Genomic DNA, 18864 nt, shown 5'->3' on the forward strand with positions numbered 1-18864 from the left:
TTCCACTGACAAGTCAGATAGCTTTATATAACTGGAAATGAAGAAGACTATGGAGATTTTTATAGTGTTATAGCAATATTACTTTCAGCAATCAGCAGAAACTTATAGCATGCAAGGAAGAGCAAGAGCCTGTTTACTGTTTACTGGTATTAATTCTTTTTCTAATAACCTGGAAGTAGATAAGCTTTACAAAACACTAGCATATTTTAAAATGCATCAACAGTAGCAATTATGTTCTTCATTAAAAAATGCTACAGTATTACCATATTGAGCAAGCACAGCCTCAATAGCTGCTATTTCAGCCAGAAAGAAAAAAAAAAAAACAAAAACGGGAGGTGGGGGGTAAAGAGAAAACCAGCTTTTTTATCTGTCAGATCCCTCATAAAACCAACTTACTTCCCTTTGAGCTGTTTACTGCTAGGAAATTGTTAGCCTGCAGAAAAAGCCTGGGTGCGCTGTTTTACAGGTCTGATTTCCAAAACTTTCATCTGTGGTCTAGATTTCATAAACATAGAATAGTCAGAACTGTACTCACTTTACAATTTCCCTTAAATTGCATTACAGATCGAGAGGCAGTTCATCAAAGGACACATTGCAAGTAAACCAGCAGATATGAGAGGGCAAGATAGATCTGTGCAGCATTTATCTTTCTAAACCCTGAAATATCAAGTTAAAGAAAAAAAACAACTTACAAAAATGGTTCTGCTACTGCAGTGCTCTACTAATATTTCTCTCACTCACCCAGGGACTTCTTAAAACAGTAGGTCAGAAATCTGCTCCTCTAAGTTCCTTGCTGAGACAAAGGTTTGAAGTAAAACATTAGCAAAGGTTACAATTCTCTCTTTAGCTATCAGTCTGCTCAGAACAAAGCTAACATACACACCAGCAACTGATGTTTCAACAGAAACAGAAAACCTAGCCCACAAAACATGAAAAGTCAAAGGTCTTCATGCCTAAACTTCTAAGGGATGAACTGAAATTTGGAAAAAAAACAAACCAAAAAACTATTTCCCAGTTCTATATCCTTATCATGGAGGAATTTTACCTGAAGAACTGTTAAAATTCATTTAAGGAACTTGAGGCATTAATTTTTTGTGTTGCATTCAAGAAGCAATGGTAGCATAAGACATTAGGTGATTGACGTTTTCTTAATTGTACTGTATAGAAATGATGTAAATTTTGATCAACTATTCCAAGCATTTTTTCACATTTCATTCAAAAGAGCTTCATTTCTCTGTATGGATATTTTGTACTACTATGTCAATCTGCCTAGCTCAATAAAATTCCAGGATCAAAAGCTAATGAGTTGCTTCCAAAATGGTCAGAGTTGATGTATTTTCAGAGTAAAAGAGAAGTTTAGGGAAAAGATGAGAACATAGTAAAATTTGCAGTATTTCAGTAATAACATTCAAAATACAAGATAATAAAGCTTAATTAACAGTTGACATTCTCTCTTCCCTTTGACATGAATTTCAGTATTCATGCCAAGTAAAACAAAAGCATCTTATAAATGTTTGTTCCTGATAACAATCAAAGGGTACTTCAAGGCTGTTTTTGTCTCCCTTTAGTTTCTCTCTGGACCACACTGCACTATAAATTCCAATCTAGAACAGAAGGAGGCAGGCCTTACCTCTGTCACTGAAGTCATCCACCAGGATGATCTCTGCGATCAGGCTGTCCGGGGTGCGGTTGATGATGCTGTGGATGGTGCGCAGGAGCGAAGTCCAGCCCTCGTTATGGAAAGGGATGATGATGCTCGTGTTTGGTAGTGCTTCCAAGTACACCTTGTGCTTACAGCTGCAAAGGCAAGGAAACAATTGTATAAGCATACTGAAAATCTGAGTTGGCCTATCTTGTCATCCATTTGGGCCATCCAACCAACATGGTTTCCAGCATAAAATTCAACAGAGCAATCAAGCGGTAATTTCATGTGAAAATAGCTGGATTGTTTAAAACACATTGGTTACAAGACTAAATAAATTGGAACAATGACAAAATGTAAGTGGAGTGAGTGAAAAAATCAAACTGGCTGGAATTATTTTCCTTCACTGAAAACCTTTTCCTGTAGTATGACAGTTGACATATATTCTATGACATCATTTCCAAAAGACAAATCCTCTTATCAAAAAGAATTCCAAAGCGCAATATGAAGCTAATCTGAAATGATCGTTTGGTCTACAAAGAGATAAACTCTAGAAAACAATTCAGTATTATCCTGGGTGATATGAGCTTACAACATGAAAAACAACATCCACACATACAACTCCAACTTTGCATATACAGATCCAAATGCCTGCTCCTACTAAGTACAGACATAAAACAACACACAATTCTGGAAGTGCAGACTTATAAAAAAGGAAATGTAAACAAGCTTTCATCTTTGAAAGGAAAGCACCGTACATTCAACATCTTAATTGCACAGCAGCGATGGAATACCAGCACTTAACCTGTTTTCATAATATTGTTTGTTTACACATTTCAAAAAGAAAAAAACCCATCACACTTAAAAATAAATAATGGCTATGCAAATCAGAGTCTCCTAATATCCAAAAATATTTTATGACAAATGTTTAGACTACTGCAACTGACAGGACTGCATCTTTCATGTTTTGTTGAAAAAAAGAAAAAAGGGACACATTCCTCTGTTGTTAACAAAGCCTGCCATTTTCACCTCTGGGGACAAAGTAGCTGAACGATTTCTCACTCCTCAAAAGAAAGTCACATCCTGATAAAGGTATCCCTGGAGCAGAAACCTGTCAGCTTTGCAATAAACAAACAAAATTAAAAGTTTAGCCCTGCAAATTCTAGGGTTAAAAAAAAAAATTATAGATATCTTTGCTCCTTGTCAGAAAGTCTATCTATGCATATCAAAAACCGCTATAGAATATAGTTTTGATTTGCATATATTTGCAGGTTAGTTTGCATTTCCTCTTTATAAGTGTCACTTAGAAATCAGTACTTACCAATACACTATACAGCTACCACACTGATGGAATGCTCCAAAGAAATAATAAAAACTCATAGCTAATATAGTTGTATTTGCAAAATATTAACTGTTATGTAGCTATAAATAAACTAACTAGGTTTTAGATACTTTACTAAAAAAAACATTTAAATTTGTAGTTCAGACTTTTCTTCCTAAAACACGGTGCAAATTAATTTAATGACAAGCCATTTTCTGAAATAACCACTGTGGAAACATTTTAGTAAGCAGCTTGCTGGTAAAACATACATGCACATTGGAAAATGGACAGATGCTTTGCAATAATGAAGTTCTGGAGAAAGCATTGCTCATTATCTAGTGACAGAAAAGACTAAGTATGTATATTTAAACATTTTGTGAGAAAAAGAAAATCCACTGCAGAAAAATAATTTAGTAGATTTTTTTTTCTTATCTGTAGGAAGAAGTACTACAAATGAAGCCGATTATTAATATATAGCTGTTTCAGATGGCAAATTAGGAAAGCCACCTACCAAAACCAACAGCTATTGTTGCCAGTTGTTTGTCAACAGTGATGCTTCTTGGACTAGAACAAATGCAACTAACAGACATACATGGAGCTCTCACGCTATTTTTGAAAGCAAAAGTTTTTCCTTCAGCATTTTTGACTCCCAGTAAATACGATTTCAAACTAGTAAGCTTCCACCTCCATAAAACTCCAAGCCAAAAAATAAAAAAAAAAACCAAGCAAAAGAACTTCACATATGTAAGACTAACAACTTCTAAAGAGTACAAGGAAAAAAATACCCAAAACACCCAAACACATCAGAATGCCATTTCTTTTTAAAAAAGTCACCCCAGTCACCCCTCCAGTATAACAAGATATATTTTGAAAGCAGTTGTACTGAAATTTGCATAGTTAATATTGTAATATTGTATGCATATAAGGATGAGGTAGGTCATTGGATTTGGATATTCTCATTGACAGTTTCAGAGAAATTGCATTATGCTGAAGTGTTGAGAAAGAGAAGCAACATTGATGGATTTAGTCTACAACTATTCTATTCTTTCTGGTGAACAGACTGATCTAAAACAGAGCCACGCTTAGAAGATGAAAGCATCTAACACTTTCTTAACATTTCTCCATCATCCAACTTTGACCTTTAATCCTCATTTAAATTTAATTTTGATTGCCATTGCAAAGGTATATGGCAAAGGCTATATGTGAATTGATTTCTAGCAAAAGCCACAAACCACCAAAACATCCTTTTGTGCTTTTAGCAAAAAAAAAAAAAACTGGCCAGATTTCAAATTCATAGAAATGAAACCTTAATCATTTTCTGCTAGGTTTCATAGCAGTGCTTTAATTGCCTTTCTTCATCAAGTGGAATTTCACTCATTTTTAGCCCCTTGCTCTCTTGACACAAGACTCTAACAGCAACTGAAGATCACTGTTTTAAAAAGCGTGTCACTAAAGGCATTTTATCTGAAGTTATATTCAACACTGTCCATAGCAGAGGGCAGCCAGCTCTGTGTTCTGATGGGCTGCAGGACAGAGCTGATGAACAGCTGTAATGCTCAGAAAAGGCCCATGAACTGCAACAAAGATGCAGTTAGACCTCCACAGCTGAGACAGTGGATGTACCATGAGAATAAAGCTGTGTATTTTCATGAGGATAAACATATATAATGCATGCACCATTTGTTCCAAGTCCACAAGTGTGCTTCTCCATATCCTGAGTTTTAGAAGTGATGCCAAACACCCTGGCTGCAAAAAAGACTACTTAGAAGCTGCAGACATTGCTTCTTGTTTTAAAAGGGAAATTCTTGAGTCACCAAAGAAATGAGGAACTGCAATTCAAGATTCTTTCATATTTCCTGAAGAATGCAACCTTACCAAAATTCACTAAAATAAAAAATAAAGGTTTGCTGTAGAAAGGAAAAAATGCTATGTATAAGATTACCATAACCTCATATACATTAGGCAAAACTGTCTAAATTATGACGAAATGAAACTGAACTGACTACCTACAGAAATATTTAAAACACTACTGAGTAAAACAATATTCTTCCCACAGCCTAATAATTTCAGTGGGAAATTCAGTCAAACTTGTATCAATTTAGCAAATTATAGTACTTGCACACATGAACTCCAATTGTCATCTCCCACATAAAGACACTGCAAATTACTTGCACACCAGGTGAAGGCAGGCTTTATGTGGACAGTAAGTATCATTCAGGTAGTTTGAATGGCAGAATAAAGTGTCCAAAGGGCACAATGACTTTCATTGAGGCATGAAATACTAGAAAATCTATAAAGGCCTGGAAATAAATCCTAAAATCAATACACAAAAAAGGTTAGTAGATTTAAGATGGACAGATAGGCAGTTCAGCCAGTTTCAGTGAAGGGTTTGCTCCAAGATGTAACTTAGAATAGAATTGTGTAGAATTGTGTAGAATAGATTGCAGTGTATCTGATGTCAATCAACAGTACTTTAAGCTCTCCTCTTAATTATGAAATTATAGCTCAACTGATAAAAGCAAATATATTACTGTACAGCTTTAGTGTCACATCATATTCCAATTAAGGAATTAAAAAAAAATCAGTGGGGAATTGAAAAATAGATACAAATACCAGGTCTTTCAAAATAATTTTAACAGGAACTCATTATTTGCTATTTTTAGCTTGCTTCTATCAGGACCAGTTTTTTGCCTTAGTGACACTTTAAACTGGATTAACTTTTAAATAACATATGAGGACTCTGCACTAACAAGACTGATTTAAATGGCAAATGAAGATGAAGACAGGTTGACTCTGTTAACTCACTCTACATATATATTATAAAATGGCTTGTTTGAATGAGATATATATTAATATAAACACGAAAAGTTGCAGAAGAAAAACTTGCCATGATATTTTATAATTTTGGGATTGAGTGCAGAAAACTAAATCAGTCTACCTGAAATTAGTATACCAAACTGATTTTTCACTTTGGCTTTGATCACTATAATTTCCATGAAAGTGTTTTCTGTAATCAGCCCTGGCTACGCATGCATGCTCATCATTCCCATACCGATAAGAGGATAAATACTTAAGGATGCTAAGAACACATTATTTGACTAGTCTTCCACTGTTTTCATTACATTTCTCCTCACTTCTATCCTTACCTCCATACTTGTGTTTCTTCAGAGTATCAAATAGCTTAGTCCAGCAATATTTTTAATGTTTAGTGTTGGAAGCCCCACTCATTCACTTTGCTCAGAAACCTCACACTGTGTCTTCCTCAGCTAACCTTGTTCAGCTACAGGAATTATGCAGCCTCCTCATTAGTAAGTGATCATGTACAGAATTGGAGGCCTAGGTGCTCAAGGTTTGATGCTGTCTTCCACAACTTATCCCAAGAACTCCTGATCAGTCAGCTTGGCTCACATCTATGCTCATACCTCTAGGCATGTGCCATGCTACACCATCAGCCCTCAGTGCAGGGTAGCAGTAAACATCTGCACATCCTGTGGCTCATCCTGACTCAACAGACCCAGGCCTCCAGTCTTCTCCAGAGGGTGAATTTGGGATTGTTCCTAGCTCTACAGACTGCCAGACTAGGCTGGTGAATTTAAATAGCTTGCCCATTTCACAGCCAAGACTGGAATCCAGCAACCTAGGGGCATGTTATCTCTTGTCCTTTCACCACACAGTCTCACCAGATGCAAGTAACTTGCCAGCTCTTCTCTCAAGAGCTGTAAAAGGCAGTGGCCTTAGGAGTTTAGTACTCTGCTGCCTGTACTACTGATCATCTTATGGAATCCCTTACCAATACTTTCCTTATTGAAGACTGGGAATCCATTTTATTGCTGAGTTCCACAGTGACACATCTGACTACACAAAACAAGGGAAAAAAACTAGCTCATTATTCCATACAGCAAGTTAACTATTAAACCAAAATAATTTGCTTCTGCATGCTGGTCCTGTCATACAGGAAAACTGGGAAGAAGATGCCCATTGTGGTTTTTAGGTGAATTCTTTCTTAATTTAAAGAGAGCGCATAGTTTAAATTTTTGCATTTTTACACAATGCACTCATCCTAGACACTTAGAAATGCAAAACTCTTCAGAAAGAGTTCAGTCAAGTAACTACTCACCTTTTGGTTGTGCTTTTCTAAAAAAAGAAAAAAAAAAGGCTGGCACCAAAAGATATTAAGCCCTTTTGAAAGCAAGGTCATTTATTTCTAGAGGGCAGTATCCAAATGCCTGAATCAACAAGCTGGGAGGGGCTAAGGGGATGAAGAAGCAGCAGTATATATCTGGGACTCGTGGCTGGATTACTATTCAAGGGGGCTGAAGAACCTTACAATTGAAAGTAGAAAAGGGCTCCTACTCAGCAGGAGCCTTTTCTGCATAATCCTAACAGAATACTATAGACTAGCCTTAGTAATGTACAGCAGAAGCTTTGCTAAAGACGCCTCTTTTATTGCATTTAAACATAACATATTTTAGTGCAGCACACTAGCACTTAATCATGGAACAACACTGAATAATAGGTTTGGTACCCAAGGTTGAAAAATTGAGAATTTCTTGGCATAAATAATAGATTTCTTCAAGCTTATTGACTGAAGTCTTGAGTCTCAGAATAGCTTCTGTGTTAAGCCTGAAATGTCTTGGTAGATACTTAGCAAGAAAATAACCATGATATGCAACCCTCATCCTGCTAGTTAAGTAGCTCACACCTGTATTTTCTTACTGAAGTTATGACATTACTATTCAGAGCAATGTGAGTTTAAAGAGGACATGAAAGGGGCATTATGTATTGCCACTGCACAAATACTCAGAATTATTAAATAACACTAGCAATGTGGACTTTGCAAAAAAATATTTTATAAACACCAACACTTGTGTAAAAAAAAAGAATCCAAACAACCAAAACCTGGCATCAAATTATGAATATGCTGATTAGTTAGCTGCAATGTCATTTTCAGGATTATAATGAATCAAAAGCTATGAACCTTGAATTATGCTTTCAAATATTGCTCTCCTCGATCAGTTTAGTCTCTCTTTCCATGACATTTCAGAACTTAATATCTGATATTTCCTATCAAAGAATATCCCTACATCATTAAATTAGTCCCTCAGAGACTTCTGGATGAGATTTTTACAAACAGAGGCCTGATCTCCCTCCCAGTCCACAAGCTGTTTCCACATTGTGAAGTTGTACTTATTGTTTTGAAAATCAATCTCTGTCCAAAGAATCTCCTTCCTCTCTCCCTTCTATTAGAAACGTAATTAAGCATATTTTGTAATTCATTACTGTTTTGTAAACCCAATTATTTTACAAAAAAAAAAAAAGGTAGAATTTCTTTGAAAATAATTTCTATAGTAAAAAATTTAAATACACATAATTGACAAAATAGAACTTTTCACCAGCTTTGCATGCTGCTCCTACAGTTTGGTTTTGGAACTGGGCACTTGGATTCAGGAGTTCAAGGCTTATTCATAGAAACAACATTCAATATCAACTTATTTTTTCCTTTGAGATACAGAATTCTTCTGTGGGGTTGAAACAAGAATCAAAACCAAGGTTCTGCACAAAACAATTTTAGAGTTGGCTTCAAAGTTGCAGGGAGACTTTTAGAAGGTTAAGAAAATGGCAAGAGATACCTCTATTTCTGAAATATTAACCTGCCTGAGGAAGAAAAAAAAACCTGTCCCAGAAACACCATGAAGCTATCTGCAGGAGGCACCTCTAAAATACAACCTGAAAGGATGACTATTCATAAAAAGAGTAGTGAAAAGGAGTTAAAATCACACTTGTTTCCTTTTCAGTACTAAGAATCCTAAGACTATTATGATTTCATTTTGTAAGTTAGCCTGCTCTGCTGGGCACAAATAACAGCATTATTTTATTTCAAGGAATAAGAAGAGTTCTGTTTGCTTCCCTGGTAACTTTATATTCGGGGGGAAAAATGTCCTCATCACATGAGCTTAAGTAAATATGCAGAATTTCCAAATCCTCCCCCTTTACAGCCTCACAGTTAACAGAGAGATGCAGAAATATACTGCCTCTGTAGGAGACAAAATGAAAGAATACAGGCTTCTAAATGATGAGATAGGAGAGCAGTGCTGGCACCATTCCAGCCACTTGACAGCAAAAGCTGATTCATAAAGGCAGCAATTTGCTTGACCCTGTAGACATACCAGCAATGTTTGATGCACACTAAGGGACACCACGGGCAAGGCTGTGGTCAGTAACCAGGTCTGTGCCTTCCAAACACATCAACAGCCTTGAAAATTGCCCTGATAGATAATAACATAGGAGAAGTTAAGTGTTTCGCAGACATCCCTTTGCTGGGTTTAGGAAACAAAGCAGCAGCCTACTACTGCAGCTTCTGGATCATAAAAGTAGCCCACCTCTAATTTTCTCTTCTTATAGGAAGTGCCAGAGAAAGTTAAAGCAAAACAGAAAGATTTTCAACCTTTTTCCCCCCACTGGCTTTGTCAGCTCTCGCTCTCTTAACTAAGCTGCTTTTTCAGATCTGACCTTTTCTTTGCCTTTATTAAAAGAAACTACAGCACCCACTGGGCCCCCAGGTAGTGACAAGACCTCTATAAGCTACCAGAACAAAACATTTCCCAGTGAAATTTACATAGTAATTGTCCTAGCATGTCAAAGTATTCAATTTACAGCAACAAGATTCAGTCACACCATGTTTCTGTTCCAATCTAGTCTTGTCAGCTGAGCCTGATTAAGTAGTGATAACTAGTAATTTCTCCTGCTATTTGACAAGGCTGTAAAATTAGCTTGGGTGTGAGCTGATGGCAGGGAAAGCAATCTTTATTTTCACAGTGACTCACAGCTGGGAAGCAAGCAGGCATTACTGGGTATGGGCCTCAATAAATGTCACAACACTTTACTAGAATAAACCTCCTCCAAAACATAAGTAGGATTTCCATGAAAAAGATGAAAAATAAATTGTACAGTAGAAATTGTTTGTGAAATTGCTATTAAATGCACTATCAACATGTCTTGGAAACTAAGGAGGCAAAGTCCTGTGCTCTATGTAACTTCCCTCAGCATGGAATTCATCAGAACTGGTGGAGCTGAATTAGGTGCTTGTTACATTATGTCAAATTACCTCATTTTGGCCTGTCATGTACAGTTTCTTCAGTAGCACTCTGTGTCTCTGAAGAAATCAAAGTCTTGAGTTTGCCTTGCTTTGTCCTTCAAACCAAAAAGTTCCTCTAACCAAGGGAAGAACCTAAGAGTCAGATAAACTATATTGATGCAAAGCAGGTTTATGTTGACAAAGTTTTGTTTTAGGATACAGTGACCTATAAAATCCTCATCCCTTATGGAAAGATGTTATAAATTAAAAAAAAAAAAAGAATATATTTTAAGAAATTTATCTACTCACCATATGTATAAAATCTAAGAGGCTTGGGAAATAATACATGTAGTCATTTTATACTATCTCAAAATTCCTCATTAGCAAGTGCACATGAGAAGGCATCCCTGTACTCTAATTATATTTTAGCTTAAACCTTGCACTTTGTTACCTGTGAATTCAAAAATAACATCAGTCCAATTTATTTAATACATGCACAAGCAAACACCCTCAAAACATTTGGTTATTTCTCTGATCTTCTCTTTAAAAACATCTAGTTAAAATTCATTCATTCAACCCTAGCATACTTATCTGATTGTCTCTCACAAATAAGGCCAACCTCAATAAAAAGACCATCAATAAAAAGACCATCAATAAAAAACCTCTATTTTGAGTCTAAGGTCATTTTCATGGCTGAAGAAGAAACAGGATTAGAATTCAGTTTTTTGTCACTTCAAAGTGCATTTTAAAGCACACTACTTCAGGAAAAAACCAACCTGTGACATTCAATTACCCTTTAAATTTCTGTTCCAGAAATCCTAGTTATCTTATTACCACCTGCCCTTATATTCCAAAGGCACCCCATAGGCTTCTCGGAACCCTCTAAGAGCTCAGCCACTCCTCCCAGTTTTGCATCAGTCCTCAGGTACTTCTCTCAATTGCTGTGATATCATTCAAAGACCACTGAGAGGAGCCTCAAACAGTCATCAGTTCCCTCAGCATTCAGGGGTACATCCCCTCAGGCCCATGGACTTACTATGTGCAGTTTGCTTAAGCATAAAGTACTTAATTTTCCAAGACAGCCTTTCTGTCATCTACCAACACCACTTCACCTCTCCTTTTCACTGTGACATGTGGTCAGGCTTACACCTCTCAACACCATCACCTGCACACAATAAAGGAGATAATGGACAAGACAGTACTAGATCTGACCAGTGTTTGTAATACTGAAATCACAGCTGGCAAACAAGGGAACAAATGCTGTGAAAAAGCTGTTGGGCCTCATGGACCACATGTGCCAAGAAGATCAATAAATTCTCATGTCTACTACCACATCCTGTGGCCAGCACAGCCTTCAGAAAATTGGAGCTCAAGAAGCTTACTCACAATCAAATCAGGCAAAATAGAAGTTGTTTTTCCATTCCAGCACTGCTGCACATCTGCTGCCCTGATTACATGAGGTGCAACAGCTGACTGTGTTGCCATTGAGAATGTACTGCCAAGAATGTTCAACCTTACTGAGGTAAGGTGTACTGAGGCTCTTCATAAAACTATTATATTAACAACATATATCATCACTTTCATTTATGAACTTCAAAGATACAAAACCCCAGAATATCCCACATTCCACACAAATCTTAGCAAAACTGGATGTACTTTCCAATTTTACTATTGTATTATTTGACAGTTAAAAGTTCAAGCTTTAACCACTGCCAAATGCTAATAGACTTGGCTATCCCAGATGTACAGAACTGGCTGGAGGGTAAATATTCTTCAGAATTCCTGTCCCCATTAAGTTTAGATTTCACAGTTATGTTTACTGCAGCTTGCTATCTTCTCAGCAGTGTGGGAGGATTTACTGGGGTCTAAGTAACATGCAAGGCATCTAAATACACAAGAACTACTTTTCTCCATGTGTATAAACAGATTACTTCTTTCATCAAATAATTTTCAGTAAACAGAAACAGTCCCATCAGGCTTGGACTCTCCCCACTGACCTATTTAACACTGCAGTCTATTTCTCAATAAAAGGAGAGAAGAGGAATCATCAATCTCCAGCCATATTTTTGCTGTTGCTGCCCTAAAAAAAAAGACACACAAGCACCCAGAAAGCACTTGGGAATTATTCCATGTTATTTGTTCCTATCAATATATATCCTGCAGAGAAAGTGACAGTAGGCATGACAAAGACAGAAAGCCATAGGTTTTCTTGGGTATAAAATATTCCTGATCCTGTTTTGAGGAGCTGCACTTCAAATGGGATGCCCTGCAGCAATTGCAGAGAACAATCTGGTCGGGCTTGGAAACGGGGACACTGCCTATCGTGGTTTGGACCACATGACTTCTCACTTTCATTACATTATTCAGCAACTACACAGAACAGTTTGAAAAGCACAGCGACAATCTCTAGCTTTTCCACTACCCACTGAAAACACACCTTGAGTTTAAATAGGTTTCTCTGTGGCCAGATAAATTAAGCTAATACAAGTAATCACCAATATGAAGCAATGTAATGTGTATGTGTGTCTGAAGACATTTCTGATTCCCCAAAAGGAATGAGAACTAGAAAAAGCCTTCTACTATCTTTATTTCTTCCACAATATGATCAAAAATTCAACAGAAGATCAATAGAAATAAACAATTACTTCCATAAGACTTCTTAAATATTTCTAAGTTCAGCATACTTAAATGGTTGGACTAATTTTTTTTAGCAAGGCAGGACAACCCAAGCCTGTCTTTAAGATGATTGACTGCAGAGGAAATTAACTGGAATTTATCTTGGAGCATTGGATTAAAGACAACTTTTAAATTTTAGTTTTAGGGGCAAGATACATAGGCTAGATTGTGACAAATGCACTGTATTTATAAAAAGAAAGTAACTAAACACAATGAAAGAGTTACTTTTTTTAGGGGAGGCAGATACATGCTACTGCCTGCCTATACATCTAACTATATCCCTTTCCCATGAGTTTAGTAATACTAGAAATCTTTGCAAAGTGTAGTAAAACAGAGAGATTCAAAACAACTCCTACTCTGTTAATGCTGCAACTACTCTAAAGAAACACAAAAATGGAGCCAATCAAAAAACATACTGCCCGGAGAAATCCCATTACATACTCATTTTAGCGTCTTTTAAAAATACAATGGAGAGCAACCACACTGCATTCAAATGTTTTGAGAGAGAACCATTCAGGCACTCTCTCAGCTTCTGCTACTGAAAAGAAGAGTTTCAGTTATGCAGAGCCTATGGAATGAAATTTGGTTTTGTTATTAGAAAGAAATAAAACTTCATTAGTGTTCAGGACACAGAAGATGTAACCAGCCCTTAGCTAAACACTCTCATTTCTTTGATTATGAAAATGCATTTCTTCTGAGGATTGTGAAAAATTTAATGCCTAAGAAAAATGAGCATAGTTCAGACTTCTAAAAAGGAATATTGCTGGGAGTGACAGTGAAGGGCCAGAACTTCACACATCAACAACAAGACCAGCAGAAAAGGATTGGAAACACTGACTCCAATCCATACAGGCTAAAAACCAGACATTACAAGAATCAGGTTGGACATTTTTAATGTTCAAGAAGAATGCTAAGAATTTCATTACCAAATGAATCTATCCATGCCCAGGGAAACCTTAAAAGGATGAGATTTCTTGTGACAGATTACACAGGCAAACTGGGCAGTATTTGCACATCTGGCCTAAGACTGCCCAAGACATAAAATCATAGAATAGCTTGAACGTGAAGGGATTCACAAGGATCATGAAGACCCTGCACAGGACAACTCCAAGAATCACACAATTTGTCTTAGAGCACTTTCCAAACATTTCTTGAACTCTGTCAGGCTTTGTGCTGTGACCACTCTCCTGGGGAGCCCGATCCAGAGCCTGATCACCCTCCGAGTAAAAAACACCTTTGATCCAATAGCCAACCTAAACCTCCCCTGACACAGCTTCATGCCATTCCTTAGGCTCCTGCCACTGGTAACCACAGAAGAGAGAACAATGCCTGCCCTCCTTTTTTCCCTCCCAAGGCAGACTGCAGTGAGGTCTCCACTCTGTTTCCTCCAGGCTGAACAGACCAAGTGACCTCAGCCATGTCTCATACAGCTTCACCTGCGCATCCTTTGTCTTCATGGCACTCCTCTGGATGCTCTCCAATAGCTTTTTTATGCCTCTTACATTGTGGCCCTGTACACAGGACTCCAAGTGAGGCTGCACCAGCACATAGCAGGACAATCCCCCTCCTTGCCTGGCTTGTGATGCTGTGCTTGATTCACTCCAGGATATGGTTATCAGCAATTAATCTGCAAATTTTGGATAAAAGGAGACCTGCTTTGAAATAAGATACACAAACATAGAAAACAAAATATTTTAAATTATAAAGCTTGCAAATGTATTGGTATCCGGGACTAACTTGAATTCCTTGAGTCAATAATGAAAAACTTAAAAAGTTGATTATCTAGTATAAAAAGACATAGGAGCTTGAAACAGGATCGGTCACAAAATTTATATTCACTGTTCAGACCAGGTGATTGCAATCCTTCCCCCAAGTCTCATTAAAATCACATTTAGAATGCTATTCAAAATGCAAGTCAGATTCAGTTTTGTTTATTTGAACAAAGCTGGTATGAATAGCAGAATATTTGATGTGGAGAAGATAAGAATTAATTTCAACTGGTACATTCAGTAGTAGAATAAGTAGCATTTCTCTTTCTACAATAGAAAATGATACTGCCAACTTTTTCCCTAGCCTTCACAGGTTTGTTATATTCTAGACTACACAAAGTGGCACAAAGACAGTGAAAACAGAATTGAATGAAAACACTCTTCTTGTGGGTTTTGAAATATTTCTTATATTGGTATAGAACTTCTAACCCCTAAATATTAATACCATTGCTTTCTCTCAATACCACCCAAAACTCAATGTTACCTTTCACTTTGCATGACCAGAACTCTTAGTTTTGCTAAATCAGTCCTGAAACCAAACAAACTGAGGTGATAAGCCTCTTTCAGATTGTTATTTAGAATTAGGGGGAGGAAAAAAGAAGTTGTTTTGTTTGATTGTTTCTTTGTTTAAACTTAAAGACATGGGTGATGGTGGGCAGAGACCAGAAAATTAGCTAATGTAGATTGGCACCCACTGTGCCAAGACTTTCACACAACAGTGGAACAGAAACAAGACATCAAAGACCACTCAGAAATGGAAAAAAAATTTCTTTGAGCACAGCTATGAGAGAGAGAAAAAAAGCATGGGAGATATTAGAAGAATGCAATAAAAAGATGCAGGAAAGGTCAAGTCAGCCTTAGAATAGAAGTTAACTGTTTCATTTCATTACACAGTTATTTTATAGTACACACATTTTGCTGCCTTAAAAAGGAAAGAAGAATCAATCATAACATCTTGCTGAAGTGTTATAAATATCCCAGGAAAAGCAAAAGAGTATTATTAAACACATTTGAAAACTTGAATTTCTGAAAGCTCAATCATCTAAGCATTTGTTTAGTTCTACCCATCCCCTGCAGAAGGTGTTATTTGCAAATCCTAAGCCCAAATTCCAAAGCAACTCAGAAAAAGAAAGTTTATTTGGATTAAAAAGAACAGTTTTTTGTGCTGTCTTTGCATACTTCCCAGAAAATCAAACACTTGTAAGTGGTTCTTCAAGTTTCTTTGGTTTAACTTTGGAATATAATATTTTTGAAGTTATTTCAGAAGAATGTAGAAACTACTGCAGCTGCTGTTTCCATTTAAGTAAGTTTTTATTCAAATTACAGGATTTACCACTCAGTTTTGTTGCATTTGAAGGCTAATTTTGTGGATTTTCTCTACTAAAGGCAATAAAGCCATTCTGTTTGGTTCTATAAAATATATCATAGACAGTATTTTCAGGAAATACATCTTCAGCAGAAGATAACCATTTTCACTGTGCAAATGGCATACACTAAATAGAGACAGAAGATCAAAACTCAAAGTTTACAATACTAGAATCTCCCATAAATTTACATAAAGATGACAGCTAAAGGCCTCAAAGCAGTTAGAATCTCCACAAAGCCAAACTCTTTAAAATGTTCAAAAGCTGGCCAAACTAGACCTGCCTGCTATACCATACCTGATTTATCTGCTATAGTGTTACTGAAGAGAACCCTTTTCTCAGGACAGAAATTACATAATTTTTCAATAGTTTGTCTGAAAGCAACTCTATTAGTACCATGGTTTAGCCCCAGCCTCTAGCACAGATGACACACAAATTCCTTAAGAGAATTAACTCTACCCCAGCCAAAACCAGCACAATGCTATGCGACACAATGTGAACTACTCTGCATTTCATACACACTTCTGAAGAGAGGAGACATTTCCAAAAGTGAAGTGCAGTTTGAGACTGGCCATACACACAGCAGCCAAGAGATGTGCTTGTCTCTAACATTGGGTCAGAAAGTGCTGTCAGACTCCTGTGTCTCTTGGAAGTTCAAGAAATACACTTGCTTCAAGGTATAGCCATCAAAAGTATTGAGCCCAGCTTTGCCACCTTAATTGACACACTACTTAGTAGGCAATTATAGCACAAGAACATTTTTTCTCTTTATCTTTAGATGGTAAGTGATAGAGTCAATTAACTAATGGGCTACTTGTATTATGTGTTTAACAGAAGGAAGGTTAGAAGGCCATGACTGCAGCCAGTTCAGTCAGGACACTGCTAAAACATCCACCACACAAGATTTCACTGAATGCCACAGGAACCTGGCTGAACTGGAACATGGAAACAATGCAGGCACCTAAGGATACAAGCTTCCCAAATGAGACGCTTAGGTGCAAGTCAGAAAAAGATTTGTGCTGGGGAAAAGAGGGCAGAGACAGTCTGGTGTGGCACCGACTCGTTCCTGATACGTCACTTCTGACAACACATCGCTTCTGGGAACATGCATGGAAATGTCAGGGACTGTGAGGACAGCACCAGGTGACAAAGAAGTTGCCAAAAGACCAATTTCCAAAAGTACAAAGGGATGACAAACCTGACAGCTTCCTTTTGTGTCTAGTCATTATGCTCTGCAGTTTTGCTAACAGAGGAGGTTGCTTGATGAACACGTTAATTATACCAACAATGCAATCTACCACAGCTTCAATGCTATACAGCTGTACATTTGAACTCAAACTTCTTGGAAGCACTCATTATATAATTTCAGCTAATTTGTCAAAGCAGGAAACAAAGAATGTATATAAAACATACAACTTTTTATAAAAATATATTTATTTTACTTAATCCTATGCAAACAATTTTAATATATTGTTTACAAATTAAGAGAGAAACAGGGCTTTTTTCTCAAAATGCAACAAATAAATTAGGCAATTAGCAGTTAAAATGAAATTAGAAACATCTCTAAAAAAAGGTTAATTCCTCTGCTGTGAATTTAATTTTTTAAACTCTTACTATGCAAATATTTATATACTATTAATTATTTGAAAAAACTACACATTTGACATAAAAATGTGTTAGTTGCCATGATGTTTCTCCTCTGCCTGCACTTAGAACTTCTGTCAAGCCCTCAAGTTCAGCTCTGTTCTCTGACAACTTTTCATATCAAAATAAGAAGTGGGATGATATCTTAACATGAATCTTTGTATAATAGAGAGAATTGTATCTGCAGGAAAACACAAACAGTCATGGAGACAACTAGTTTTGTCTCACCTTTCCCCCATACCCTAGTTGCATAACACCCATTTAAAAGAGGGGGAAAATACCAGGTAAGGAGACAAATCAAATCAGCTCCCTCTTCAGAGATCAGCTTCAGAATAACTCTAGAGAACAAGAGCTTGGAGCCTACAATGGCAATGGTGTCCCTCTTCTTGCCACAGATAAGAAATTCTACTTTTTGTATACCAAAAATTAAACAACATGAAAGCGAGTTAGGTTTGCTGTATGATGATTTTTAGCTCAGTGGTTCTGACTCTGGTTATTTTCCAGAATAACCTTCATTCCATTCCTCTGTGTTATATTTATGCTTTAGGGAACAATACCATCATCCTGTGCCCCCAAATTCTGCCTGTTCATCATGCATATTCTGTTTTTACACAACTCTATGCAGCATAAATCAGCTGATGTATCAGCACTCGGCAGCTATTGCATTGCTTTAAATTTTTATGTAACAAAACAAAAGACTCTGCAATCACAGCCAAAAACTATATAAAGTTATAACTCCGCTCCCCAGCCCAAAGACCTGCAGCTATTAACCAAATGAGAACATAAGAAGCTATGTGAATGCTTTTTAGCCCAACTCACTACACAGAAATTGAATAAGAATTATTCTATAATGAAAAGAGGCTTTTTTAATTCTTAATGTGTAACTAATCAGACAAGTCACTTTAAAAGACAGAGCAAATGATTTAACAACAGAGGTAAATTTTCCAGTTCCTATAAAATGAAATGATTGGTTTTCGTTGACTGTTTATGTTTAACCTTCCTAGAAAATATATTTAGAGATATACAAAGAAAAAGAAAATTAAACAGTCAGGAGACAGTTTACGTACTTAGGATGTCGGATGTCTGGCAGGGACCGTTCCAGTGCTATGTTGTTGCTAACAAATATGTTGAAGCCATTTTCCCTATAAGCAGAATCATCATGGTCTTCCTCTGTAAGAGGGTACGGTTTCCCATGTTCACCTTTCCCTATAACAAAACAAAACAATTATTTACCTCAAACTGACAGCAAAAAATGTATTCCAAAGACAAAAAGAAGTTACACTGAACCTCAATTAGTACACTGTGCCTGGAACACCCAAAAAATATCTCTTGCAATGTCTTTAGCAATACTTCTGTTACTTTCACTACGAAAC

At 36.8% G+C, this 18864-nt stretch overlaps 1 protein-coding gene across 1 annotated transcript in view; it reads right to left on the reverse strand.

Moving 5' to 3' along the window:
* The window catches only part of GALNTL6 (polypeptide N-acetylgalactosaminyltransferase like 6), a gene marked incomplete at both ends in the record, with an annotated part of 430944 nt that overhangs the window by 232674 nt on the left and 179406 nt on the right, over positions 1-18864 (reverse strand). The window contains 2 exons of the mRNA XM_084204418.1: positions 1631-1797; positions 18559-18697. Of these exons, the coding sequence (XP_084060544.1) occupies positions 1631-1797; positions 18559-18697 (306 nt within the window). The remainder of the gene's footprint in view (positions 1-1630; positions 1798-18558; positions 18698-18864) is intronic.

The sequence above is a fragment of the Fringilla coelebs genome (assembly GCF_963513975.1).
Source record: "Fringilla coelebs genome assembly, chromosome: 4".
Classification (NCBI taxonomy): Eukaryota; Metazoa; Chordata; class Aves; order Passeriformes; family Fringillidae; genus Fringilla; species Fringilla coelebs.